General features: G+C 41.0%; 1 protein-coding gene and 1 pseudogene across 3 annotated transcripts; both read right to left on the bottom strand.

Moving 5' to 3' along the window:
- Positions 1–2,192: 2,192 nt before the first annotated feature.
- Positions 2,193–23,613, bottom strand: NAAA (N-acylethanolamine acid amidase). Of its 3 annotated transcripts, none has more exons than XM_074324445.1 (11): positions 23,334–23,611; positions 22,623–22,787; positions 19,992–20,118; positions 16,661–16,751; positions 12,363–12,439; positions 10,262–10,434; positions 10,057–10,119; positions 9,236–9,302; positions 8,830–8,858; positions 6,532–6,609; positions 2,193–2,460 (listed from the first exon to the last, which is right to left on the bottom strand). In XM_074324445.1, exons 1-11 carry the CDS (start codon positions 23,537–23,539, stop codon positions 2,454–2,456), a joined length of 1,083 nt encoding a protein of 360 aa, XP_074180546.1. In that variant the 5' UTR covers positions 23,540–23,611; the 3' UTR covers positions 2,193–2,453. The 3 variants fall into 3 exon arrangements, with proteins under 3 accessions (XP_074180546.1, XP_074180545.1, XP_074180547.1); XM_074324444.1 differs by lacking the exon at positions 2,193–2,460 and adding an exon at positions 4,682–4,975 and having other exon boundaries at positions 23,334–23,613; XM_074324446.1 differs by lacking the exon at positions 2,193–2,460 and adding an exon at positions 4,682–5,891 and having other exon boundaries at positions 23,334–23,612.
- Positions 23,614–25,280: 1,667 nt separating this feature from the next.
- LOC109439748 (homeobox protein NANOG) lies at positions 25,281–26,636 on the bottom strand (annotated as a pseudogene).
- Between the last annotated feature and the right edge of the window lie 482 nt (positions 26,637–27,118).

Here is a 27,118-nt window from a genome sequence, read left to right as displayed (position 1 = left end):
GTTTCAAAACACTCTTCTATACGGTTCTCCCATTTAAGTCTCATGACTCCCCTTGAAAATATTGTTGTATGATGTCCATTTTACAGATGAGGAAACTGAGGCTTAATGTGATTAGGTGATTTCTCCTCCTACCAAATTCCAACATCTAATGAATGAACTGTGTTTGTTTAACTCTTACTCAGAAGTTTAAAGATTGTGATGGTTTTCATCTGGCTCTAGTTGTGCCCTGAGAAAGTTTGTTTGATTGTTTGCTTTGTCAAGTATGTCATTTATTCCTCCCATTTTAACACTGATGTCTAATTTTAAGCAGTGCTTATTATAGAAAAATCCAAAGAGAAAAAGTAAAGGGAATAGTATAATTAACTCATTTAATCATCACCCAGCTTGAACAATGAACAATTTAGGGCCATTGTGATTTCATCCATGTCTGCTATTTTGAAACAAATCCAAGTAATATATCACTATGTTTCTCTAAGTACTTAAAAACAAAATAAGCTCAATATCATGATCATACCTAAAACAATAACAGTAATTCCTTAATATCATCAAATATTTAGTTAGTATTCACACATCTCTTATTGTCATTTAAAAAAATAATTTCTTTGATTAGGGATCTAAAGTTCTATATATTGCAATTGCTTGATACGGCTCTTAAGCCTCTTTTACTCTGTAGGCTGCCTTTTTATCTCTCATCTCCTTGAAATTTGTTGAAGAAACCAGGTCATTTGTCCTGTAGAGTCCCCAGTCTGAATTTTGCTGACTACAAAATCTTGCTGACATTTATCACATGCCTCCAGGCCCTCTAGCTCTTCCAATTTAGTAGGTAGATCCAGAAGCTTGATCAGATTTGGATTTGACTTTTTTTTACCTTCAAAATTCCTTTCTAAGGTTCTGGACAGATTTTGCATGAAGGTAGAAATTTTGGAAACAAAATTGTCAAGGCTAACACACATGAATCCATGGCCGAGAATTAAGGAGCTTGACTTTGGCCAAGGTGTGCCCAGTCTCTACTGGGAAGATCCCTTTCCTAACTCAGATCCAGGTTTAGCTCTGCCCCCTCAGACATGCTGCCTCCACCTCTGCGTTTGTGCCTCTCCTCCTTTCCAGCACCTGCAGACGTTCTAGGGAGTCAGCATTTCCCTGAGACCAGATAGCATCGCTATTTCTAGCTGTTATAGTTGGTAATGAGGAAATCAGTGTTTTCCAGCAGCTGTTGTTATGAAACAGAGCATTTGCTCAGAGTGACATCTACTGGTGTTTAAAAAAAATTATATGACACAAAGCGTTGGCTCAGAGCGACATCTACTGGCTTTAAAAAATAATTTATTGAGATGTAGTGGCCTTTTTGAAAAGGGAAATCAATTTGTAGTTGGTTTTTAAATATGTATTTATTGCATTTTTTATTATAAAAGTATCTCATAATCATGAGAAAAATCTCAAAAGATAATGAATATAGTAGCCTTGTCAATTAGATATGCTTCCAAAATTTCACTCAAAACTTTCCTGATGCATCATATATAAATAGAAAGTGAACCCACATTCAAGAATAACCACAGCCAATGGTAAATTATTCTATTTAATGTCTACATAGTATTTCACAGGATTGTGGTGGGGGGATCATAATTTATTCATCCCATCCCTCATTAGTGGTCTATGGAGTAGATTCCAGTTATTTTGCTACTACAAACAATGCTGCCCATCTCTGTTCATGGGGTTTTTGTACCCTTGAGAGTGTTTCTGAAGATAGTCATCTAGAAGTGCCGTGTTTCCCCCAAAATAAGACCTAGCCGGACCATCAACTCTAATGCATCTTTTGGAGCAAAAATTAATATAAGATCCGGCCGTATATTATATTATATTATATTATATTATATTATATTATATTATATTAATTATTATATTATATATGACCAGGTCTTATATTATGTTATATTATATAAGACCCAGTCATATATTATATTAAAATAAGACCGGGTCTTATTTAATTTTTGCTCCAAAAGACGCATTAGCGGTGATGGTTCGGCTAGGTCTTATTTTTGGGGAAACATGGTACCTGTTGAATAACAATTTCTCCTTAGCCCCTGGTTTCTACTAATCTGACTATTTTAGATACCTTGCAGGGGAGGGAAAAGTTTTCCTTCACCCTCTTAGGGTCCCTGGCTGGATCTGAAAATTAAACTGACAAAGACAGATTAACAGGACAAAAGCATACAAGTTGATTTAATATAAATTTTATGTGACATAGGAGCCTTCATAAGGAAATGAAGCCCCAAGGAAACAGTTAGTCCTGAGTAGTTTGTGCTAGGTTTTATGAATATGAGAGGTTAAGGTATATGAGGTAATTGCAGTAAACTGGGAGAAACTTTGCAAGGCCTGTTTGTTCAGATTCTTCTGGGGAGGTAAGAATGCTCCTCTTCTCCAGGTAGAGGGAGGGCATCTCTTGCCTGATGGTTTTATGACCTGTTTCAGGGAAGAAAGGCAAAGGGAAGAGGAGGTCAGATTGATCTTCCTAATTCTGTTTAAAATATTCAAAATATGCCAAGCAGCCATAATTTGGGGTAGCATGTTATGAACCCCACCAATCTCATATAAGTGGAATCATGCAGTAAATGTCCTTCTGTGACTGGCTTATTTCACTTGCATAATGTCCTTAAGGTTCATCTATGTTGTCACAGATGACAAAGTTCCTTCTTTTTCAAAGCTGAATAATATTCCATTGCATATATGCACCACATTTTCTTTATCCATTCATTTGTCAATGGACATTTCAATTGTTTCCACATCCTGCAATCCATCTGATTTCATATCTGTGCTACTATAACGTCAATCAAACTGGTTTTCACTTTTCAATTATTGGGCCCCTCCAATGCACTCTCCACGCCATACACAGAATGAACTTTAAAAAATGAAAATCTCTCATATACTTCTTTGATTTCTGGATACTTTGGAGGGATAAATATCCTGAAAAAAACATTCCTTCTACATAACTCCTAGTAATGATAAACCAACATCTTTCTTAAATGCTTAATGCTCAGCTGAGTTTGCAAGTAAGTAAGTAAAATCAGAGAGAAAAAAGGGAGTAAAGAGAATAGAAAATAAAGAGGAAATCTGGGAGGTAAGCTGGCACTGAAATCATGTGGCTCTAAGGGCATTTGCTGGTGCCAGTAACATAGAACCTTGAGCTCTACAATTGCCTTGGGAAGCAGAGGAGAAAGGGAGAAGGGCTTGGGTGCATACAAGATGAAGAGTTAAAATGTCTCAGACTATGCAGGGGGTGGGGCTCATCTGTCTGCCCTCACACAATATAAATTGAGGCTTCCATTTATACTACCTGAGTTTTCTAAGAAACCACAGCTGAGAAATTAACAAACACACATCCTCTCTGGGGAGTGCACCACCAATCAGGACTTCAGGTTTTCCAGAGGAACAAGAGTTCACAATCCAAAATTACAAAACACTATGAAAGCTTCCATAAGGGAGAGTCAACAAAAGCAAACAGCAAAACCAGACACCTGAGGACTTGATGATGGAATTTAGAAGTAGAATATAAAACAAGTATGGGTGAAAAGCTTAACAAAAGATGTCAAAACAAAGAATAAGATGCTATCAAAAAAAAAAAAAAATCCTGGCAGGTTTGAAAAAGTACCATTGAACTAGTCCATCTAAAATAAAAATATTATCCTTGATATTAAAAACTCAATAAATCCGTTGAACAGCTCTGAACATCTGTTCAGAATAATTTACAGGAAAAAAAATCTTTTAAAAATTACCTGGAATACATCGAGAGAGAAATCCACTCCTCTCACTTTTTCCCCCCAAAATTCCAGAGGGGCTAAGAGACAGAGGATAGAGAAGATGTCACCCACAACTTGGAGTTCAGGAGAAGATGCTAGAGAATGTAGGAGAGCAATTCTTAGAGTGATGACAACCGAGCATTTTCCCAAACTGAATTTAAAAAATAAATCTGAAATTTGGAGAACACAACAAATCCCAAGCAGGCTAAATAAAAAGAAACCAACATCTAGGCACATCCTAGTGAAACCACCTGGCACAAAAAACAAAGGTCTTAAAAACAACCAGAGATTTAGATTACTTTAATGACTGCCCTGCTTAAAAGCTCTCAAGAGCTTCACTTCACCTGGTTAAAATTAGGGTTTTCCTCAAACTTCCATCCAAAAATCATAGCATATTTTCAAGAAAACAAGACTGGAATGTGACTAATGAGTAGAAATTTCTAGTCTCAATCATAGTGTAACATGTTTGGTGAGAGTAAACTATTCTTGAGATTTGATTTTATAAGGGGCACTGGATACGGAAATTTAACAATGTTGACCCAACATTGTCCAAGAACATGAATATTCTGGGCCACTAGAGAGATGGGGCAGAACGATCAGTGCCTGGCCAACATTTCCCCCATTTTCCTTCGTTCTGCTGGTACACTAAACAAGGACATGCAATCAACTCCCTTTCTCAGGCTTTTAACCTTTTCTGACTTCGTCATCAAAGAAGTTTCTTTCACATATATGTGGGGGGAAAAAATCAAATTCTATAAAGCAACTTAAATCCTTTAAATCCTGACACTTAAATAACATAACATCTACAAGAACTGCTACCTACGGACAGCTGTTCAGAAACACACAACTTCAAGGGTAAAAATATAGGGAGAACACAGCACTAAATATCTTGGAAAAATTTTTTTTATTTTCCTCGCCAACATTTTTTTTTTTTTAAGATGTTTTATTGAGGAAGGGGTACAGGACTTCACTGGGGGAACAGTGTGTACTTTCAGGACTTTTTTCCAAGTCAAGTTGTTGTCCTTTCTATCTTAGTTGTGGAGGGTGCTGCTCAGCTTCAAGTTGTCCTTTCAGTCTTAGTTGTGGAGGGCGCAGCTCAGCTCCAGGTCCAGTTGCCGTTGCTAGTTGCAGGGGGCACAGCCCACCATCCCTTGCGGGAGTCGAGGAATTGAACTGGCAACCTGTGGTTGAGAGGACGCGCTCCAACCAACTGAGCCATCCAGGAGCTCAACAGCAGTTCAGCTCAAGGTGCCGTGTTCAATCTTAGTTGTAGGCGATGCAGCCCACCATCCCTTGCGGGACTCGAAGAGTTGAACTGGCAACCTTGTAGTTGAGAGCCCACTGGCCCATGTGGGAATCGAACTGACAGCCTTCAGAGTTAGGAGCATGGAGCTCTAACTGCCTGAGCCACCAGCCAGCCCCTTTCCTCACCAACATTTTGTTAACTAATGATAAGTGACCATCAGAAATAATTTGGTCTTATATTGCTTTCAAAAAGGAGTAAGAAAGTAGCTGTTCAGGAAAAGGGGGTATATCAGGTTTTCTTTAAACATTAGAAACATTATAAAAAATGAAAATCCCATCACATGGAAATATATGATCAAAGGTTAGACTAACAAACATTCAAAGAGGCTCTATTCAAACGAGAGGCTCTATTCAAACGAGAGAGGCTCTATTCAAACAAAGTCCATTGCTTTTAGAAGAAACTTTTTTCTCAGACTCTTCCAGAAACACTTCATAATAAACAAAGAGCTCATTTCTTTACAAGGTGAAGTATGACAACATAGCTATGTTATGGTGAGAAGCTGGGCTATGGTTTGACCTCTGAGACCAGTTACCTTTGAGTTGTTCAAGCCAGGACAGCCAAAGCTTAGAGAGGGATAAGGCAGGCCATGGAGGGAAGCGAATGCAAGAATGCCTGTTACCCACTTTACCAAAACAAGCTCCAAAGTGTCTGATCCTCCTGCCCCCTACCTCACACGGTTGAAAAGTTTAAAGTGGAAGGAGCCTGTATTGTTCATAAAATAATGCAATCCTTTCACTTTGTTTTATTTTTCAAAGAACAGCTCTTCAAGAGTTTCATTTTAAAAAAATCATCTGTAAGGGAAGGAAAACATAAATACACTTAATTCAAACACTGATTTTTAACATTCCCATGATAAGTGAATGAGCAAAACATCAGGCCAGGTTTACAAACTCCAGAAGATCCCTGCAATAGGGAAAGGTGTCCTATCAGTAGGTGGCTGCCTAGATTTCAGGGACAGCAGAAAGGACTCCTGCGTTTTCCTCAGGTCCTTCCTCTCATCTATGGGCTCCCTGATGCCTAGAATAAATTATTTAAGTGTCCTTTGCCTTCATTCAGTGTCTGTCTTCTCATGTTGCAAAGGTACTGGGCCTGCCTCACTATTACTCTAGGGACACCTAAGTTCTACCAGATATTTCCCTTTCCATGTAAATGAAGAGATAACACCTTGCCCTGAGAACAGGTTTCAATGAGGGGCAAATTGCATCAGAAGATTAGCTCTCATACAAACAATTCAAAGTAAATACCTAATAGTAACATTGATCCCACACAACCTACAGTCTTATGCCAGATGGCTGTCTGGAAATAGTCTATATGTATAAAAGTTAAGGATGCTACCATCTTCTGTGAGAAACCAGCACACACCGCCCACAAATGAAGTAGCAAATCCTTTCACAGCACAGGTGAACTCACAGCACTCTTCCGCTTACTTACTTTTCACCCAGGTTTCTGATCCTCGTCATGTACTTGTCTGGGTTGGCGGCGCTCATTACCGTGGTATAAACTGTGTAGCTGAAAATAATGAGAGGAATTTTTATATACACGTGATTTTCCCTAATAGTCCAAATAGAGAAAAAAACACCAAGCCCTTTCCTAACACTTGGGACCTAGGACAAGAATAAAAATAGAAGTCCACATATGTTAGAATATTTAAAATTTATGATTCAAGTGACAACACAGTCAAAGTATTCTTTCCTATTTTGACAACACTGTGGGAGGCCAAGTTCAAACTTAAAATTCTCAGACTCCTCAGAGTTCCATGCTGAGCCAGCTTTGGTACTCACGCCTTGCTCTGCCCTACCCCACAAGTGTATGTGTCTCTCTGTTTTACTTTATATCCAATCCTAGAGATTTCCCCACTTTCCCCTTAATCTACCACCAGTGGATTTCATGTAACCCTCCTGACATTTCCTCCTTTAATTCTAATGTATAAAATAAGCTGCAAAACTGCCATTCTCCAGAGCATTTTCTCAATCTGTTGAAATATTGCTTCCCGGCAATTGTCGTCAGTTTGGCTCAAATAAACTCATCGAAGTTCTCTACAGGTTTGGATGTTTCTTACGTTGACATTTATATAAATATTTTTAAAACTATAATAATACAAAAATAGGTTTTTAACCCCTATTTATAGAATGAATATTAAGAGGGCAAAATTGTGCCCTATTGGAAGCAGTACAGTCAAGGTACAGTGGGAGCTAGCTCCTACAGGCTGATGAGAGCCAATTGTTAAATACGGAGGAAGTTTATGAGCCAATTGTAAACTTGAAATAGGCCAGGTAAGAGTACTTACACCATGGAAGCCAATAAATGCTACAAATCAGGGGGGTCTCTTGTTTGTTTGTTTTGCCAAACAAAGAGCTGGTTTACTAGCATACCACTGGGTACCACTTGTTACCCAAAGAGCTCATTTGGTGGAGTGGTAAAATACTCTGACTGACTAGGTAATTTGACTGACTAGGTAATTTGTTTTTCTGTATTTGGCTGTTAGAATATTGTTTATGGAATAAGCGTTTTAGCATTAATCTTTCTATCAGGTCATACTTAAAGAAAAAACTTTCAAAGAGGTATTTTGAAGATATATTCCTATTATTGTACAAAGTGAAAGAAAGAACGCCAGTTCTAAAAATGTCATTATACCTAAGTAATCTCAAAGCACCCACATATACATATATTATTCTCGAGGCCATCAGGAACACTACTATTCTATGTTTGTGTAAAAGAGGATCATTTCAAGGGGAAAAAATCAACTGGGTATTTGAAACTAAAAAATGACTTTACAGGTTTTATCTGCATTAGGTTATTTCTTGAAGAACAGCATTTTGATATTTCTGTCTTGGAGAAAGCAGAAGTGAGAACGATGGGTAAGCCGGAAATGCTGGGTTTTGGAATTGATTGAAAAGGAGATAAAACTCTGTATTGATTTGCAGATGCTTCCTCTTTTATTTTAGTAAGTTAAGCCCTACCGCACTGAGCAAAAGAAGGTGTCAGCACTCCCGATGAGCTAGTCTTAGGTGTGGATGAGGTCATTAGGCAACACCTCCAGGGGGACGATGAAGAACCATCATGAGCCAACTGTTGGCCTGTATGGTAGCTTTGCTATGGTGGTGATAGTGGACCTTCAGAATTTCCTCTACAAGTTTGATGGTGGCTGCCTCTCAAATTTAATTAAGAGTTTCGGGTCGCAATGGTAGCTACATTCCAGTGCTTCACTTCAGAAAAGTCTCTGGGTGAAATTCCAGGCTGTAGACCGGGAAAGCTATTGCTCACAGAATGCCACTACCAAGAATACAGGCTAAAAGAGTAACTAATTCAGTAACTTAGATAATGAATTATTTGTGGCATAACAGAAACTCCCCAGGAAGACAAAGGAAAGCCAAAGGTGTCTAAAGTTTAGGTTCTAACAGAGTGAAATTAAGAAGCTCCCAACCAGTGAAGGCAGTCCCCCCAGCCACACTGACTTAGGATGAAAATGTCACTTTCGTTTTTCTTTACATTTGTTTTCCTTCATGGACTTCTCACCTGGCTTATGATACATCTGTTTATCTGCCCCTCCTGGGCCAGTAGAATGCTAGTCCCATGAGAACAGAGACGTTGTTTTGTTCACTGCTGTTTCCACAGCACCTAGAAAGCCCGCCCCACGGGATTGTCAGATCCCTGCTGAGCCAAAGCATGGGTGAGTGAGTCCCCAGTTCTGGGGTGACAGATGAACAGATGTAATCAGGTGTCACTTACTTGTTATAAACCGGAAACACTGACAAAACCTGCATAGGGAAAAAAGACCATTAAAACAGAAAAGAAATGCATGTAGAATATCTATAAGAAGAATAAAACCACGTAACATCTTAGTTACAGATTTTTGAATTCTTTCTCCTTTGAAACAATGGAACATGTATCACAACTGTGCCTTTTTCGAACATGCAGAAAAGCTTAGCTGGAGGTGGGCACTTTAACCTATACAGAAATACGTTCAGAAAATGTCTGACTTTTTAAAAGAATGTTGTCAATCAGGTGAAACTTTTATTCTAACATTTTCACCTACCACATTTGCTTGATTTCAGAGAATTTTTTCTTTCTTTTTTTTTTTTTAATTACTATCGGCAAAGACATCAAACATCCTGGACATCAAGATATGCGTTACCTGGAACAGCGCCTCCAGGGTGAGGTTTGCCTGGCCCGTGGCATTAAGGGCTTTGATGGCAGGTGTTCTGTAAGGACAATGGACAATGTCACTTGGCACTTCAGGAAATCTTGAATCCCACCAGCTCTCCGTTTGGGAGACTCAATGCAAGGCCGAGTCTCACTATCTCCCTTCCCACAAAACAGATTCCGGCCCCCAAGCATGTTTGCTCCTTAGTCTCAGACTCCCATGGTGGAATTAATTCAAAGGTCGGCCCACTGACCCCAACTGCTCAAGGAAGCTGGGCAAGTAAACATGTGTCACTGCAGAACTGAACAGTTATCACCAAACACACAGGGCAGTGAAGCGAGGGGGAAATACCTGCTCATTGGGGACGCACTGACTTATTACAATTCTAGAAGTTTCAAAATTAGAAGGGACAATGAAAGCCCCCAACTGGTTCATTTATGGAAGTATGGGAAATACAGTCTTACATAGAAAACCATGAACCTCGATTGCTATATCCTTTCCTTTTCCAGATGGGTCCCCAAAGGCCCCAAAGGCCCCCGCAATGAGGCCTTAGCATAGCTGGTGGTGGAAACCAGGGCTCCTGACCATTAGACCAGAGCCAACCTTACTCTTCCAACACCCAACCAACTGCCAAAAGGCTCCCCACCACATACTCCACTCTCCCATCCAGGCCTAAGCACTGGCAAGGGGGCACAGGTATATTTTCTGGGAGGGGCCAGCATTTGTAGTCGTCTCTAATTCTGGTAATAGGAGGGGCACATTCTCCTGACCACAAGAGAACACTGTAAATAGGAAAGTGTATACCGGCCTACCTTCTGTCATCTTTCTCAGGCACTGGCTTCCAGTGGTCATAATTTGTCTCAACTCGGAACCACCTACAACAGAGCACATCATCTTGTCTTATCCAATGTCACTGGGGACATAGCTACAGCAGAAATCCATAAAAATAAAATCTTCCAGTTTTACCAATTAAAAAAGGTTATTGATACAAAATGACCAGTCTTTAATTCTACTCACGCTCCATTTAAAGGATCCAGAGGCCAAATGTCTGCCGGGCCACCTCTGTTCCTAGTGACGACCACTCCCTCCCAGGGAGACACGCCACCAACAATATAATACACATCAGCGATAAGGGGCGTCTTGGCCAGTTTGTAAACAGCTGCTTCAAAGTTTTCTGATTCGCCCAGGGTCTGAACAGAAAGACAACCCTGCATCAGCATCATCATAACAGGGCAGTTATCCACACCAATTGATGGACAAATGGTCCAAAGCACATTCTCCCGATATATTAAATAACCTCATTCTCTTGTCCTCAGGGGTCCTAAAATGGAAGAAACCTTAATGGGGAGCCAATAGCAGCAGCAGGATTTTTCTCACAAAAGGGAAGAACCGTGGACAAGTTCTAGGCCCAGCTCACCAAACATGGGCTGTGTGCTCTTGCAAAGGACTCCCATGTTTCCTCATTCATTTGTTCTTTCAACATTTCAAGATATTTCTTGAGTACCTTGAGTACCTACTGTGCGCTAGGCACTGTGCTAGCATGGGGACAGAGTTGTGAACATCACTGACCCAGCCTTGTTCTCCTCAAACTTCTAAGGGTGACAGGAAAGTCAACAGACAATGGTGACACAGTGTAATGAGTATCAATATATGAGAAGATACCATGGAAAGTATAGCAGGGGACCCACCCTCACCAGGGCATTAAGGAGGCATCTCAGGGAGGTATTGCATGAACCGAAGCCAAAGAGACAAACAGAAGTTAGACCGGTGAAAGTGGTGGTTTTTGGGTTGGTAGTTGGGGTGAGGAAGAGTGCTAGCTGGATGGAATAGTTTGCCAAAGGCTTGGAGATGAACGAGAGCGTGTTTCATTAGAGCAGTGCGCTTTTCTGGTATTCCGGTGCCCTGGGGGTTCATGAAGACTCCAGAGGTCTGTGGCATAGATAGTTAGGTGTCACTTTCAAAATCCTCAGCTTCCAAATGTGTTCCTTCCTCAAGCTGATCTGCTTGATCAAAAACATCCTGCAGTACAGGGCCTGCTCTTCCCACCTGTACCTTCACAATCACTCTCCTACCACCTTGTGAAAGAAGTGCATTTTCTGCTCACCCATCCTGAGTACTGCCAAGGTACGCTGTCAAGGGTAAGGTGGGGATAAGGCCAAACAAAAGAACAATTCAAAACATGACTGTCTGCAAAGGTGCCATCGTTCAGCACCATAAACCATCAACCCACAGCAGGACCGTGTGGACTTTCCCTGCCTTAGACATATTGCTGTTAGTATTTAGACTAGAATTAGTTTGTTCTAAACTCAGCAAAATTATAAAGTGAGGCAACAGGAGTGATGACACAATTTTTTATGTCACCCACTTAGTATCATTTTTATGTCGCCCACTTACCATCCCCCACTCAGTATCAAAGAATTTATTGCCTCTAACAGCACTGCATGAGAAAAAAAGCAAAAGAACATCAGTAAGAAATACTGAAGGCCGTGCTGACGTATTTCACCCAAGCGGCAAAGTCAGGGCGAGACATGTACCTTATCTGTTTATCTCAGGAAATCTACAGTGACTGCTAGTGGTATAGGGTTTCTTTTTAGGAAAATGAAGATGTTCTAAAATTGATTGTAGTGATAGTTGTACAACTCTGTGATTATACTAAAAAACAGTAAGTTGTATCCTCTAAATAAATGAATTGTATGGCATGTGAATTATACGGCAGTTACTTATATACCTCAATTAATGATACCTCTAACCTTATGACCCAGCAATTCCACTCTTAAGTACTGACCCCACAGAAATGGAATGGATACGTATGTTTACAGAAGGACTTGTACAAGAATTTCTATAGCAGCTTATTCACGATAGCCCAAAACCAATTACTTTTCCCTACTGCAATATTGTACTACTCATTAAAATCTGTGCTTACCACTTTAACTAGTGTCCAGCTTTATCTTACTATCAAAAAGGTTGATATGCGTTTTGCAAATCTTTAGATGCTTATGTTTTCCAGGAGCTTCTTACATTAAAACAGCATTGTTAAATGACACAGAGCATCACAGCATGAACACGGTTAAGAAGATGCAGTCAGGGTTGAAGTGGGCTCCAGAGTCAATATACTCACAGTGCGGATAAGCCAGCTGATTGGAGAGTGTCTCTGAAAAAACGCAGCGATCGCATTCTCCCACCACCAGCCTTTATCTGCCGAGTTGAGGAAGGAACAATAAGAATATACACAAATTGCTGCCCAAGTGCCACTCATGAAAATTCCTTGAGTCTTGTTTCTTTTCCATAATACAAGCTGACAGGGAAGAAAGGTTGGTGGATAAAAGGTGATTTTACTAGCATCCAGTTTTCAAAGACGAAGCCCAAATTTCATGGCAACCATAATAACATGATATATGTATACACATAAAATCATTGTTTCTAAGAACCAAAGATTCTGTGTGTGTATGTGTGTGTATCACATGGATACACAGAATCTCTGGTGTTTGGAAATAATGATAATTATATTAAAGGAAATCACTCTATTAATTACGCCAGGCAAAATAAAATTATGTAGCTATTAGGAGAAGTGGCTCAATAAGTATTAGAAAAATTGTACAGAATGTATATCTTTCAGAACTTTAAGTTTGATTTGGGCTTACATTTAAAAAAAATACAAATGTTCAATCATTCCCCAAAATTACTTTTTAACATCTTTTTTAAAATCTCTGTAGGGGATTTATTTCCAAACAATAATTTTCATTCAAGAACTAAGCATTGAGCATCTATTACGTGCCTGTGCAGACAGAGCTGACTCCATCTTGAAAAGCTGACTCTAGTTTAAAACTAACCCACCTGAAATCTTGACCCCCTCCTCTTTTCCCTGGGTGGACTCTGGAATGTGTAGGCACCCTCAATGTCTATTTTTAACTTGCCCTCACACCAGAGCTCCCAATATCTGGTCCCTCTATTCCCCTCGATTACCCCCACATTCGTTTTAGAGTACATAGGTCCATTTCTTAGGGGGTATAAATAAAACAGGTGGTCTGGGAGGGTGGGGGCAAACAGTGCGGGGATCCATTTCGTCCTGCTGCTGCCCAGGACTGCATTTCTGTAAGTTCCCTATTAAAACTCTTTAAGCCGACAAGCTGGACTTGTTTCGTTCTCTGGCCTCTTGGCTCATTCGGCATTTGGGGGCCACTTAGCTAACACAGTCTTTTCACGAAACAGTTCTATATATTGACTTGGTCCTGACCCTCAGAATTTAGCAGTGAACAGAAGAAACTAGTGTACTGAAGAAAGAGTGAAAAAATAAAATGGAGTCACTATAGTCAACCTGATAAATTACTAAAACCAGGTAGACTGAGGCATGAAGAAATGATTCTATTCTAGCATTAACTATCCTGGGAACTTACAGTTTTGAACTTTTCAGTAGTGTATCAATGCCTGGAGATATATATATATATATATATATATATATATATATATATATATCTCCAAATCCTATACATAACACTCTGAAGAACTTAGGAAAGAATTTTCACATGTCCAGACAGCCTGACATCCATTATCCAGGCCCCTGACATCTGGAAGATCCCCAGCTCAGACCATCCCAGAGGCTGAGAATGCAGGACTTATTCTTCTCAAGAATGTGCTTTTCACTATAAGAACTCAGCTTTTCTTTCTTCTTCGGAACAGTCTGGGTATTACCTAGTTATGTATCTGGTTTGCAAACCCTAAGACCCTTGAAAAAATCTTTGCCGTTTATTTCTAGCAAAGCCTCCTGACTCTTTGCTCAGTTGACAGTACCATTAAACAAACAAGATTTGGATAACTATAATAAAGAAAATAAGACAAGAATGTAATCGTGAGTGATAAGGGAAGATTCCTTTATAGAGGAACATAAGGACAGCTCCTCTGAGTTGTGGACATTTGAACTAAGATGGGGAGAACATTCCAGACAGAAGGCAGGGTGTCAGGGACCCAAGGCAGGCACAAGCATGGCAGATGTTCAGAAAGAGAAAGAATGCTGGTGAGGTGCAGGTCGAGCAAGGGAGAAGGAGATAGGCACAAAATGAGGTGCAGGAGGTGATCCTATAGAGTTTTGAGGTCACAGTCAGGACTTTGGATTTGTTATAGCAAAATGGAAAATCATTGTAGGTTTTAAACAGTGGAACCACCTGATCATGCTAGCTACTGGGTACAGAAAAAATTATAGGCAGGTGAGAGGCAGGGAGACCAGACGGACAGCAACTGCAGCAGTACAGGTGAGATGGCATCTAGCCGAGCAGTGCAGGCAGACAGAATGGACAGGGCCAGTCTAGTTTGGGTGGTAGAGCTGACAAGACTCAGGGAATGAGGAACAAAAGAATCCTCCTGGTACAATCAGTGGAGCAGAAGTGCCATTTCCTGAGACATGGGAAACCAAGAGAAGAATAGATTTGCGTGGAAGCAGACTGAGAAAAGGGCAAGAAAAGGGGAAAAGAAAGAGGCACAAGATATGCTTAAGCATGTTAAATTTGGGCTACTTAGTAGACATCAAAGTGGAGACGCTGAGAGGTGGCTGAGTACTCCAATCTGGGGCTCAGAGGAGGTCAAGCCTAGAAATGTGACAGTAACAACAAATGCTTTGATAGCCCTTACTTTGTACCAGGCCCTGCTCTGAGTATGTCACATACATGAACTCTTTGCATTCTCACAGCAGCGATTATCATCCCTGCTTTCCAGATGAGGAAACTGAAGCACAGATAGGTTAAGCACCTTGGTGAGGGCACCCCGCTAGCAAGCTATAGCACCAAGATATAAACCAAGGCTAGCTGTCTGCAGTTTGAGATCTTAACTGCCAGGTGGTTAATTAAGTTTCCCATACTCTATGCCATTAGTTAGTCCTCAAATCATATCCTTTCCTTTCCCAGGGCAGTTAGAAGTGCTGTTGGCACTTTCTGTAATGCCCAGAAACTCAATTGAATATCTTACCTCCATTAATCAAGACATGTTACATTATTGTTCAGGCATTTTAACTCAATCTCTACAGACTAAAAAATAACTGGTTTTCATTAAAATAAGGCTTTAAAAGTTTTTAAAAAGCAGTTTCACTGTTAAGTGTGTATGTTACAGAATAACTCAGCTATTTTTAAACTGCTTATACCTTAGGTTCTACTCAGTTTGTTAAACAATTTGAGTCGCAAAATAACAGAAACAAAGTCCATCTTTTAAATAAATACACAGATGCTCTGTGTAAAAGCTCAGTAACTGTCATGGAGTTACCTGAGTACCATTGGTTGAGAACCAGTCTCACGCACAGCTGACATTTGAGTAAATGTTGAAGAAATACAATAGGATCAAGAATTGACTACTATGGACTCAAGCTAATACTCAACCAGCATCTTTCTGGCAAAGTCTTATTTATATAAAAAGATAAGACTAAACCTAACCAAGGGAAACAACAACATGAAGTCAATCAGGGGTTCATCTGATGACCAACACTTCTCCTTCACTCAGCAATAATTTCCTGAAGACAGAGACAAGAGTTTGTTCATCTCTGGGTTTCCAGCATATTGTGGAACTGGATGATGTCCCCTGAGATTTAGGGAATGGCAGTGAGGTTGTATAACAAACAGAGCAGTTGGGCCAGGACCCAGGAGATCCATTTGTGAACCACCTCCCTCATCTACTGGCTGTCATTTCCTCACATAGCCTCAGTTTCCTCCTCCGAAAAATGAATGGGATTAGTAATATCAGCCCTGCCTATCTAGCAGAACAGTTGTGAGGCTCTAATGAGAAAACTTACTGAAAAGTACACAGTAAACTATAAAGGGCTTTACAGATCTTGCCTGTGGATGTCCTTATATAGCCTCTAGATTATTGCAATAGCTTCCTAACAGCCTTCTGCTTCCATCTTAACCCAACACAATTCAGTCTCTACAGAGCAGCCAAAGTGATAGTTAAAAATATAAATCAGACCTGTTTACTTCCTGGCCAAAAATCCTTAAGGGCTTCCATTGCGCTGAAAATCCAAGCTGTTCATCATGACCCTCACCATGGCCTCTCACGTCACGGCACCTCTCATGTCACTCCCTCCTTACTCCATGCTGTAACCACACTATCCTCTTATCTTTCTGGAACCCATCAGGATGGTCTTCCCCCAGCTTCTGCAGACCTGGCTCCTGGATCCCTGACCCTCTAGCTGTAGTAGCCGCCCGCTCCTCCTTCCTTCTCTATCACACCTTCCTGGTTTACTTTCTTGGTGGCACTAATCACTCCTGCAATTATCTTCATTGCTCACAGGCACACTGCCCGTCTCCCCACACGAATGCATGGCCCTGCCATGTAGCGTCGCAGGCATTCTTCTGTGTCCTGTTGGGTGAGTGAATGAAGTATTTTGAAAACACTGAACAAGGACATGGCTAAAAATGCTTAGAAGTTCATTTTGATTACCTCGTTCGTCGCCAGAAATTGTAAACTTCCGTGGACTCTGACCAGTCCATAATCCTACATAGCCAATAAAAGTGGTTCCTGTGTATGCGATCTGAAATCAAGAGATAATGTGTCCTTTTACCATTCAGACCAAAAATATACATTGAAATCATCTATTTTGCCCCACAATTTCATGGATTTTTTTTTCTTCTTGCTTATAAGTTCCAACATAATAGAATAAAAACTCTGAAGTAGACTTCTAGAAAGTTTAACCTTGGAAGAATTCAGTGGATCTGTGACCTTGGATGGGAAAATAAAAAGGTACATCTTTATTTTCACTAACCTCTACCTGAAATTTCACTCCTTCTGTAATGAATGCGTGCAACAAATCATGTTGTCATAGCAGTGTCTGTGATACTGTCACCAGCAGAAATCACAGATATTTTCACATACAAAATGGTATCATGTTTGTCTTGATATGCATACTTTGCATACATATCTTAGAATATCATGCACACTTATCACTACCCTGAAATTATGGTAGTTATTAGAGCCACTGCTCAATTTTACTATTTAATGTGTTAAGAAAAAATATAATGTTGAAATGACTATATTTCAGTATAATGGGTTTTCTTTGTAATCCCATTTTATTTTTTGTATTATAAAATATTATTCTGAGAAGGGATCTATAGGCTTCACCAAAGGGGTTCCCACATAAAGAAGATTAAGAAGCTCCATCTGAGAAGTAACATATGGGCTCCAATTTAAAAAACTTGTGTTCACTTGATTGTAAGAGATAAATATCATGCATTGTATAAGCTCCGTGAAGGGGAAACAAGTGAGGCTGTTTATCCATGATAATCATATTTCAATTTTAAATGTTTGAAAAACTATTTTATAGATTTCTCTCATTGAATCCTCATGATTGGCCCATGAGTAGGAGGGATCGCTCCCACTTTAAAGGAAAGGCATGAACTCCCATGATTGCAGCACACCATCGTATTACCCTGCGGAGAAAAATCAAACTCTATCAATTAGTTCAAATACCAGCTTTCATTTGTTAAAGAGATATTACTTAGAATAGTCCCTGGATCATGCTGTTCAATAAAGACTAACTAATATTTTTATAGTTTGAGAAATGAACCAGCAGGCCTAGGTTAATATTTTTCCTTAGAAAACTGAATCTTAAGTCCGTTACCTTTTTCATTTCATTATTTATTTCTACCTCATCTAGTTGTAAAAATAATATAAGGTGGCTAAATTACAAGGGAAAACACAGTGGCCTTTGTTTTATAAAAGACCTTTTCCCCTAAGCTCGTCAAGGGCCTTCTATGACTTCTCCCCGTCTCCATTCATGGCAGTAAAATGGGAGTAATTCTACCTTGTTACTAAAGCCTTTACAAAATGTTAATTACATATATTTTTTTTAAAAAGTAACCCTACGATACAATGACCCTCATATTAGTGTCCCTCTCAATTGAAGGGCTGAGCAAATTAAAGTTATAAAAATCAAAATCATATTGTAATGTCCAGGATATTTTATAATACATAATTATAAATAATTCTAAGATATACTTTATGAGATATTTTATCTTGCAGCTCTGAAAAACTGTTTTTATTTATAAATGTGATTTCCAATTGTCTCTGCCAGGTCGGCTAATATAAACAAACCTTTAGCAGCAGGAGGAGACTGAATTACAGTGCAAGGCCTGAGTTTGGGGAAGACAGCTATTCAGAGGCTGAAGGCCTGGGTTCGGTCCTGCCTCTGCCACACCACCCCCATGTGATTTCTGGCCTCTTTATCTGGAAAATGAGGATGAGAATGTTGCTTTGTGCCTGCCTGACTAGGTTGCCAGTGAGGCTCGAATAAAGTCCTATATGTGAAAATACTTTTAAAATTATGAACACTAGCCAAGAATCAGAGATTAATTATTTTGTGAGTAACCTGTTCTTAATTTAGCAAAACAATTTACTGGCTATGAGCCCTCAGCAGAAAGACAATACCCAAGTATAAACTCTTAAATTAGGTAATAATAACCTAAGCACTGAGAGTAAAGTCACATCCGTAGGCTATTTCTCATGGGAGCTCCAGGATAAACAGAGACAATGAAGCAACAACTGTTACTGTAGTTACGGTGAGTTCTAGAGAGAACAGTTGAAATAATTTATTTTTATTGCATTTATTCCTTTGTCTATTTATAAGAATTCTTGCTCATTGTAGATAATGGAGAAAAGCATAAAATAGTGCATGAAAATAATTATTATTCCATCATTCAGTAATAATTGCAACATTATAGCAGATTTCCTTTCAGAATTTATTGTGCATTGATATTCTGTCATTGTTACCATTGAAAGCCATTTCTGAAGTAATTCTTCAGCTATAAATCAAAGTGTTAATAGTGGTGAAGTAAAAGAATGCAAGTGAGAAAGGAGAAAGTTTTTCCCTTTAAATATTTCTGTGTTTCTTGAACTTTTTATGAGAAAAAGTTTTTGCTTGTAAAAGTAGATGACCAAATGAGCATTTAGTAAATGACTATTGAGTATTTGTGACTCAACCCCTAAATGCAAAGAGCAAGCGAAATATACTCCTTGTCTTTAAACAATGACCCCAAAGCCAAAATCTGGCTTTTGAATGTGCTGTTTCTCTGTCTCTCTAAATGTTTACAAAGAAATGTGACAATAGTATATATTAGATTGTCCTTTCAAAGGGACTATGATAAAATAAAATGATCTAAGTATAATTTTTTTTTAAAGATCTTACATAAGAGAGTGGTGTGGGTCAATCATACGAAGGACCATTTATTATTTGGCCACGATTTATCAAGCACATGCTTTGTATAGATTCCTTCATTTAACCTTTATAACTATTGCCATAAAGCAATTATTAACCTCTCTGAGCTGTAGTCTGCAAAATGGGTTTAAGTGATTTCCCAGGTTCACAAAGGAGCTAAGTGACAGACGCAGGATCCAAACCCAGGACAGTCAGACCCCAAAGTTGGGTGTTCCTAGCCATTACACTATGCGGCCCATCTCTATTCCACAAGCAGCCTGAACGTAGGAAAGCAGAGGAAAGAGCTGACTTGGCATAAGTGGATGACGGCTCATACCCCTATAGGGAGTCCCTTAAGGAAAATGGATTGACCTCTTTAAGTAGATGATTAATAATAATAAGTGACGCTTCTTTCTGTACACGTAATTGATGTAAACCTCTCTTCTGAGTTTGTTTTTCCAGGAGTTTGAATTTTTTTGTATGTTAAACTGATAACACACTTAAATAGCAGGCCATCCTAATGATTGCCAACTTGGGTTAGCAAGTCTCTGATTTCTGAATCTTATGCTGTAGGGACCATACCTGCCCATTCTTTAAGAATTGCACATCCACGGTCAGCTTGCGTAAGAAATCCCCAAACGGATAATCCAGATTCCGGCCGTGGTAAATGTGGCCTGCGGAGTCTTGAGCCACAATACTGGTGCAGAATCTGAGTAAAAGGGAAGGTTCAACAGGAATGAATGAGAAAAACAAGAATAAAGAAAATGAATTTTTCATTTTTAAATAAATGCTTAAAGTAAAAGAGTTATTCTTCCTTATAACGGACACATGTGCTACATAACCCTTGTACAAGAACAGGGATTCACAATTCAAGATGAAAACACAACTGGACACAACTTATCAGTGTTCAGTATTGCTAGACCTTTGCCCTCGGCACACATGGCATCAAAAACATGCTAAAGGAGAATTTCATCCTAAATCTAACTCTGAAACTGGCCCATTCTGGGCTCAGCTAAAACTGAACTTTGCTTATTCCTCTGCGTGACAGTATGTAATTTATTTAGCACACCGTTCAAAGCTAGCTCAAGCGCACCTCTCTCATCCATGAATTTCTCAGAACAAGTACAATGGCACTAAACCATTCTGTTCCACAAATATTTTGTTTTGCCTCCTTGGAAAAGTAGTTAACTCTTTACGGGCTTGGCACTTTTCCTATGTTCCTTAGAGCTCCTTGCACAGAGCTAATAAAAGAAAAGGATCCTTTTAAAACTCTGAGCCAGAGAGAAGTAGTTTGAGGAAAAGAGAAAGAGGTTTATTAAGATGTCTAAAAGTCTGTATTCTTCAAGGAGATGAAATGTTATGTGAAAAAAATTTAAATACAGCATGTCCAATTCTGGGGTGGGAGGGAAGCTATGTATATCACACGAACAAAACTAAGAGGAAACATCTTGTCATTTCTAAGCAACAGGATTGTGATTAATTTCTTTATACTTTTCTGTGTTTACTAATTTTCTAGATTACATATTACTTTTATAATTAGGAGAAAAATATGTTACTTAATTTTTTGTTTGTTTAAAGAAAGAATCTTGGTTTGGTTTTAATTTTTTCTAAGATTTTTTTATCTTAACTTCAAAGAATTCATGTCAAGGAGGGAACTGATGAAACATCACACATGTCTAAAGCAAAGTTTGTAGACTGTCTCTCAAAGACAGTATTTCAAAACTGGTAAGACAACAATACTTCCATGTCATGCCTGAATGTTTTCACATGAGTTAGCCCACAAGCCAAGGGAACAAATGGGAGCCGGCTGTGCTTTGAGAAAGGCACTGCTGTGCGCTGGAGACACATGTGCTTTTCACAGCAGCAGTGACCTCTCGCTATGCACCTGACTTTCAGTAAGTTGTCCCCTCTGAGGTTTGGTTTCCACATCACAACAGGTAATACCATGTCCAGTGCCTGGGACACAGTAGGCGCAATACAGGGTAGCTAGGCTTACCCTGATTCAAAAAGCCTTACATCAGAAATGAGAATAAAACATTTCCTTTGTTAATGCTAGTGGAGTCTGATGGTGCTTAATGTAGTGAGGCAATTCAACATATACCTTAATATCAAAATATTAGAATACTAAGTTAGAACATTGTTATTAGAACTTCTGCTTCGATCTGCTTGAATAGAGTGACTCCAGGAAAAGAAAGTTGAGAGGGAAAATGAGAATGGACTTTCTTCATTGAGAAAGCCACATGTCAGAATAGGAAAAAGATGAAGGTAGGAGAAGAGGAATGGCAAAATTAACTTATTTCCATTGAAAAGCACTTTAACAAGTTTGAGTCTTAACACAGTTCCTTAAAGAGAAAGGCAGTCACAGTGCATCTTAACCTATTCTGCTTTAGGTATGCTGCGAAGTGGGGGGGAGGAGCAGTAAAGTTTTATTATCCCAAGAACTAGTTTTTCATTATCTTTTGGCAGCCAGAAGCTGTAAGTATCTACAAGCTGTTACTACATGAGGTCGGTGGTAGCAAACAGCAAGTTCTGAAGACAAAACTGAAGTCAAACCTCTCTTAATCCCAGGACCAGTTAGTGAGCCAATGGAGACTTCAGGCCCCCCCTGCACTTTGCCTGGGATCAACCACACACTCCATATTGCTTTCTCGTCTGTGTACCACATTTTGTCATGCTCACGCTGCACACCGAACACTGACGGGCCTTATTAGCCAGAACAGTGTTCCCTGTGATCCCAGCTCTGGAGGAAAAAGACTGGGAAAGAGGTGTCAGGATCGCCAGCTATGACACACATGGGGGGGCGGTGAGATGCACGGGGTACAAGTAAGTGCTGCATTGTAAGGCTGGAGGGTCACTGGGTTAAGTAGATGATCCAGATGAGAATGGGGTTAGTTCCAAAAACTTCCTGAATACGTACATATTGAGCAGAGTTTCAAACGTGGAATGCTACCTGGACTGGTAGCGGGAGAAAGGGGGGCTTCAGGAAGAGGAAAAGTTCGGTGTCGAGGTCAGAGAAGCTGCTTTCGTTCTCGGAATCCGTGCATGATCGGCTGCTCAGATTTACCCAGAGAAGCAAAGAAGAAGCGCTGAAGGTTTCTGTACAGCCCACTCACCACCCTGTTTTTGTCACACTGAAAACATGTCTGCTCCCACTCAGATGTGACAGGAGTCCCTGGCAAAGCCCAATTCAATCGCGCGACGTGGGGCACTCACGCGGTGGACTCGTAGGCCAGGTTGACCAGGACACAGTCGGCCAGGCTGAAGTTCAGGACGGCGCACAAGCCGCGGATTTCATCCGTGAAGGGCTGGGGCAGGAAGCGCTCCAGCTCACCCATAGCCTTTTGCATCACCACGTGGACCCACTTGGGGACCTTGTCCCTAGAAACGAAAAGCTACGAAGGTATTTGAGTTGCTCGGAGGTCAGAGGGGTGGAGTGTGTGTGTGTGTGTGTCAGGGGTTTGGGGGGGTACTGGTTCCCTAAGGCTCTCGGGGTGCGTGCTGGTTGTCTCCCTTCCCCAGAGAACTGACAGCCCAGTCAGTTGCTGCATCACCAACCCGCAGGCTCCAGGAGGGAAAAAGAAAACTTGGGGAGCCCGCGAGGCCTGCAAGGAGGGCGTGGGCAACATCTCGCGCGCCACCCTGATCTGGAATGTCTTGAGGACGGGCGTGCCACTGGTGACACCGAACCTGAAACCCAAACCAGCCACGCCGGGTCATCCCCAACCTCGACGATGCCAGGAACAGCAAGCAGCAAATGACAGCTCTGGTCCCCGCCAACCCCTCCACACTAGAGGACAAGCCTGTCCCAGAGGGGAGCGGGAAAGAGTCTCAGTTCAAGCACTTTGGGCCGCGCGTGTCTGGATTTCCCCCATGCGGACCCGGGCCCCCGTGTCCCCGCAGATGCCGTCCCGCGGCCCCGCTCACCCGAGGATGTGCGCCATGGCGGCGCGCAAGAAGTCCAGATCGAAGTGCTGCAGCACCGGCAGCCAGCGCAGCTCCGGGGCCACGTCCAGGCTCACGTTGAAGAGCGGCGGGGCTGAGGGCGCGGCGGCGGCCGACATCGCGACCCCAGCCAAAAGCAGCAGCAGCAGCGCCAGCGCGGGGCGCGCCCCCGGGCCCGCGGCTCGCATGGCTCCGGCTCCCGCACCCACAGTTAGGACAGCTGCGTCCACTGCCGGCGCCCGGGGAAGCGCTGGAGGAGGAGGAGTCGGGCGTTGCTAGGAGGACTGGAGGCGGAGCCGGGGGGCGGCCCGGCCTGTGGGTCACCGGGAACCCGGAACGGCCGGACGAGCTGCTCCCTCCGTTCTTCCGCGCTTTGCCCGGCGCCTCCATCCCTCCTTCGGGGGTCGCAGCCCAGCGTCCCGCCGCACTCTCCGTCCTGCGATGGCACTAAATGCTGCGGGTCGAGGCTGCCCACCTCCACTCCCCGCCCCAGCCATCCACGTGGGCTGGGAAAGGGTCAACTGCGGCCTCCAGAGGATTAATGGTTTTCAGTAGCGAAGAGGTAGCCGCAGAGTCCTGCTGTGGTAAAAGGGATCTACACCTCCCTGTCTGCCTCGTTTGCTCTTATTTAAATTCTAAAAAGGGTTATCAGGATATTATAAAGGAAAGGGGAGCTTTTCCTGTTCAACACGCCCACCTTTTCAGTTAAAAAAAAAAAAAAGCTAAAAAGTTAGCTAACATTTACGTGCCAAATATTTTTGACTCCTCGGTCTCATTTAACCATCGAAACAAACCCAAAGACAGGTTCTCCTTTCCATCTCGGTTTTTTTTTTTTTTTTTAAATGAAGAATGTGAGGCTTGTAAAGGTTAAGTAATTTACGCAAGGTTAAGGAATTCGCACCGCTGGTGAGCCGGTGCGCTGCTCTCTGAGTCAGGCTGTCAGAATCCAAATTCCACCTTCACAATCATTAACCTGAAGGGCCCTCCCCTCGCCTCTGCGTTCTCAATATCTGGGAGACAGAAAACTTGTCTTAGGATGACTTAGTAAGGCTGGGACATTCTTGATGGTTAGCACAATCGTCCGTAGGTAAAATAGAGTCCACGTGTAGAGGAAACTTGGAAAGTTCATTTTTTTTTCAGAGTTTTTTCTCCCCTTGTCAAGTAGAATACACCATCACTATCGCTGATTCCCCTCCTCCCCCCCCCAGACCCCCACATTTTTATGGTCTACATGTTACTGAACTAGTTTCAAGCCTGATTCTGCTTCTTCCTGGTCGTTGCATAAAATCTAAAACCCAGGTTTTAATTTGTTCATTTGCAAAGCCTGAGTAACAGCAGTTGCCGGCTTAAGCCACAGGTGCATTGAGAGAATCGCCAAGGTAGCAAACAGATTAGCTGAGTTCAAAGAGGTGTACTTGCATTAAAAAAAAAAAAAAAAAAAGTGACTTCCAGTCACTTCAAGACTGATATTAAAAAGACAAAAATTAAAAACAAATACAAGATTTTTTTAAAGGTAAAATAGACGTTTTATTTTTTTGTACTTAAACTTATAAACCAACCAGCCAAACTACTACTATCATCATGCTACAGCAAAGTACAAAAACATCTTTTACAAATACTTAAGTAATAAACAAATCAGGGGTTATAGTAAAACAGGAAAAAGGGGCAGAGGAAATCAATGAAGCACATTATAGCTCATTAACCTCTCACTCGAGTTGAGGTTTTTTAACAAGCCTCCCAACCCCAGATAATATGAATAATCCTTCATCACACGTCTTTATACTTTTACGTACTTTTTATTCTCAAGATAAGATTCTAGGTCCTAAAACTATACAAAATGTTATTATATCTAGTTGTCTATAGCCAGAGACATCTTTTATCATTTTGTTTACAGTAAGGCTACAGAAACCTCTGATTATACTCCAGTCATACCCCATTCCCACCCCTCCAAATTGACACAATAGCATAATAAAAAAAGAACCAGGATATCAAGGCAGAGATACATAGAAAAATCCTAGAAGTGATACTGCCACTGCCCAAATTGATTGAATAATATACCCATTGTCACACATCACCAGGCTGTATGTTCATGGAGTAAGTTGGGAATAAATCCATGATTTGCTGGGTACTATTATACAATACTTATGGGTGTGCTGTATCACATTGTAGCTTTCCCCAGAAGTTTCCAAAGTGGCCTCCAAATCACTAACAAGCCGATTTTGTTGGAACTGGATCTGGGGCGGCAGGGCTTCTCCTCACAGCTGTAGAACTGATTGTTCCAAGACTGGTTATTCCAGGCTTGTTGGCATCAGGTCTGACTGTTCCAGGAATGGTAGCTCCAAGATTGTCTGTTCCAGGAGTGGTTGTTCCAAGTTGGGTTACTGCCGGTCTGGTTGCTCTACACTGAAAAGTTTCCAGAAGCATTCACCAGGCATCCCTGGTGACCGGAAGAAAGGCCCGAGTACTCTGCAGTTGCTGAGCCCTTCTGAAAGAGAATGGTGGGTTAACTAACGGAAAGGGTACAAGGAAATCAGAATTGTCTGTGGCTGGGGCTGTATGCTTCAGCAATGGACAAAATTAAAAAGTCATTGAAAGGAAAGAGTAGAAAAATAAGTTTCCTGTTACCTGAATCATAAAGTTGCTATTCTTTGGCCAGTTGTATTTCTGCCACCTCTCACATTTCATTCTCTGGTTCTGGAACCAGGTCTTAATCTGTAGCTAAGGTTCAGGATGTTGGAAAGTTCTTGCCTTTGCTGGAGGCTGAGATATTTCTGTCTCTGAAATCTCTGAGTACACAGAGCTAGGTCTGTGAGAAGACGGTTCTGATCTTCTGTTTCTTGACCTGGACCTTCTCTTCCTTCTTCCCTGTGCTGTTCTCTACAGAAGTGGGTAGTATTATGCTGGGACTGGGGGAAGAATCAGGGTTGTTTTGAATAAGCAGATCCATGGAGGAAGGAAGAGGAGAGACGGTCTCTGTGTGGAGTGCCTCAGCAGATGACATTTGCAAGGATGCATAATTTTCTTCAGGCCCATAAATTTCAGGCTTCCCTGAGATGGAAGCTTCCCTAGAATTGGATGCTTCGGAGCGAGGCAGGCTTTGGGGACAAGCCACATCCACACTCATGCTGCTGAGTTGAAGGAGAGAGAAAAAAAACAACCAGCTGGGTTGTAGGAAATGCCCAGGCTTAAGTATGTAGGTAGAAGAGCTTAGAGAAGTGTGTCTCCAGACGTGAAAGTATAAAAAAGACGGAATGAAGTGTGTCACCTTTGTACTAACAGGACCCAACCAGCCCTATCTAGCAAAGGGTCCAAATACAATATTTTTAAAACAACCATGATAAAATGTATTGAGTGAACAAATCTACAGTGTGGTCAAACAGGTATTATTCACAATTAGGCTGAGCTAAATATAATTTTTATATAATCTATTATTCCTCAACTATAGATGTTATGGGACAATTTAAAACAGGTTAAAAGGGAGATCGGAAACTGCAAAACTCTGAGCCCTCTCCTTTCTGCTGCTTCTATGCTGTGCATATTTCAGAGATGCTATGCATTGATTTCATGACTTATCTATGGACCAGAGCCTCCAGTTTAAAGAATACTTCTGAGGGGAATGCAAGAAGGTAGATGATTTGTATTAAAAACATGGGGTATCACGTTTTTTATTGCTGGCATCTCGTTTTGTTCAATTTAAAAGCACTGTGGCAGTTTTCAAATGTAGCCACATATTCTTCAATACTCCTCCCTTCCAATGGTAGAGACTA

Source organism: Rhinolophus sinicus, linkage group LG02 (genome assembly GCF_036562045.2).
Source record: "Rhinolophus sinicus isolate RSC01 linkage group LG02, ASM3656204v1, whole genome shotgun sequence".
NCBI lineage: Eukaryota > Metazoa > Chordata > Mammalia > Chiroptera > Rhinolophidae > Rhinolophus > Rhinolophus sinicus.
This window is presented reverse-complemented; position numbering and strand designations above follow the sequence as displayed.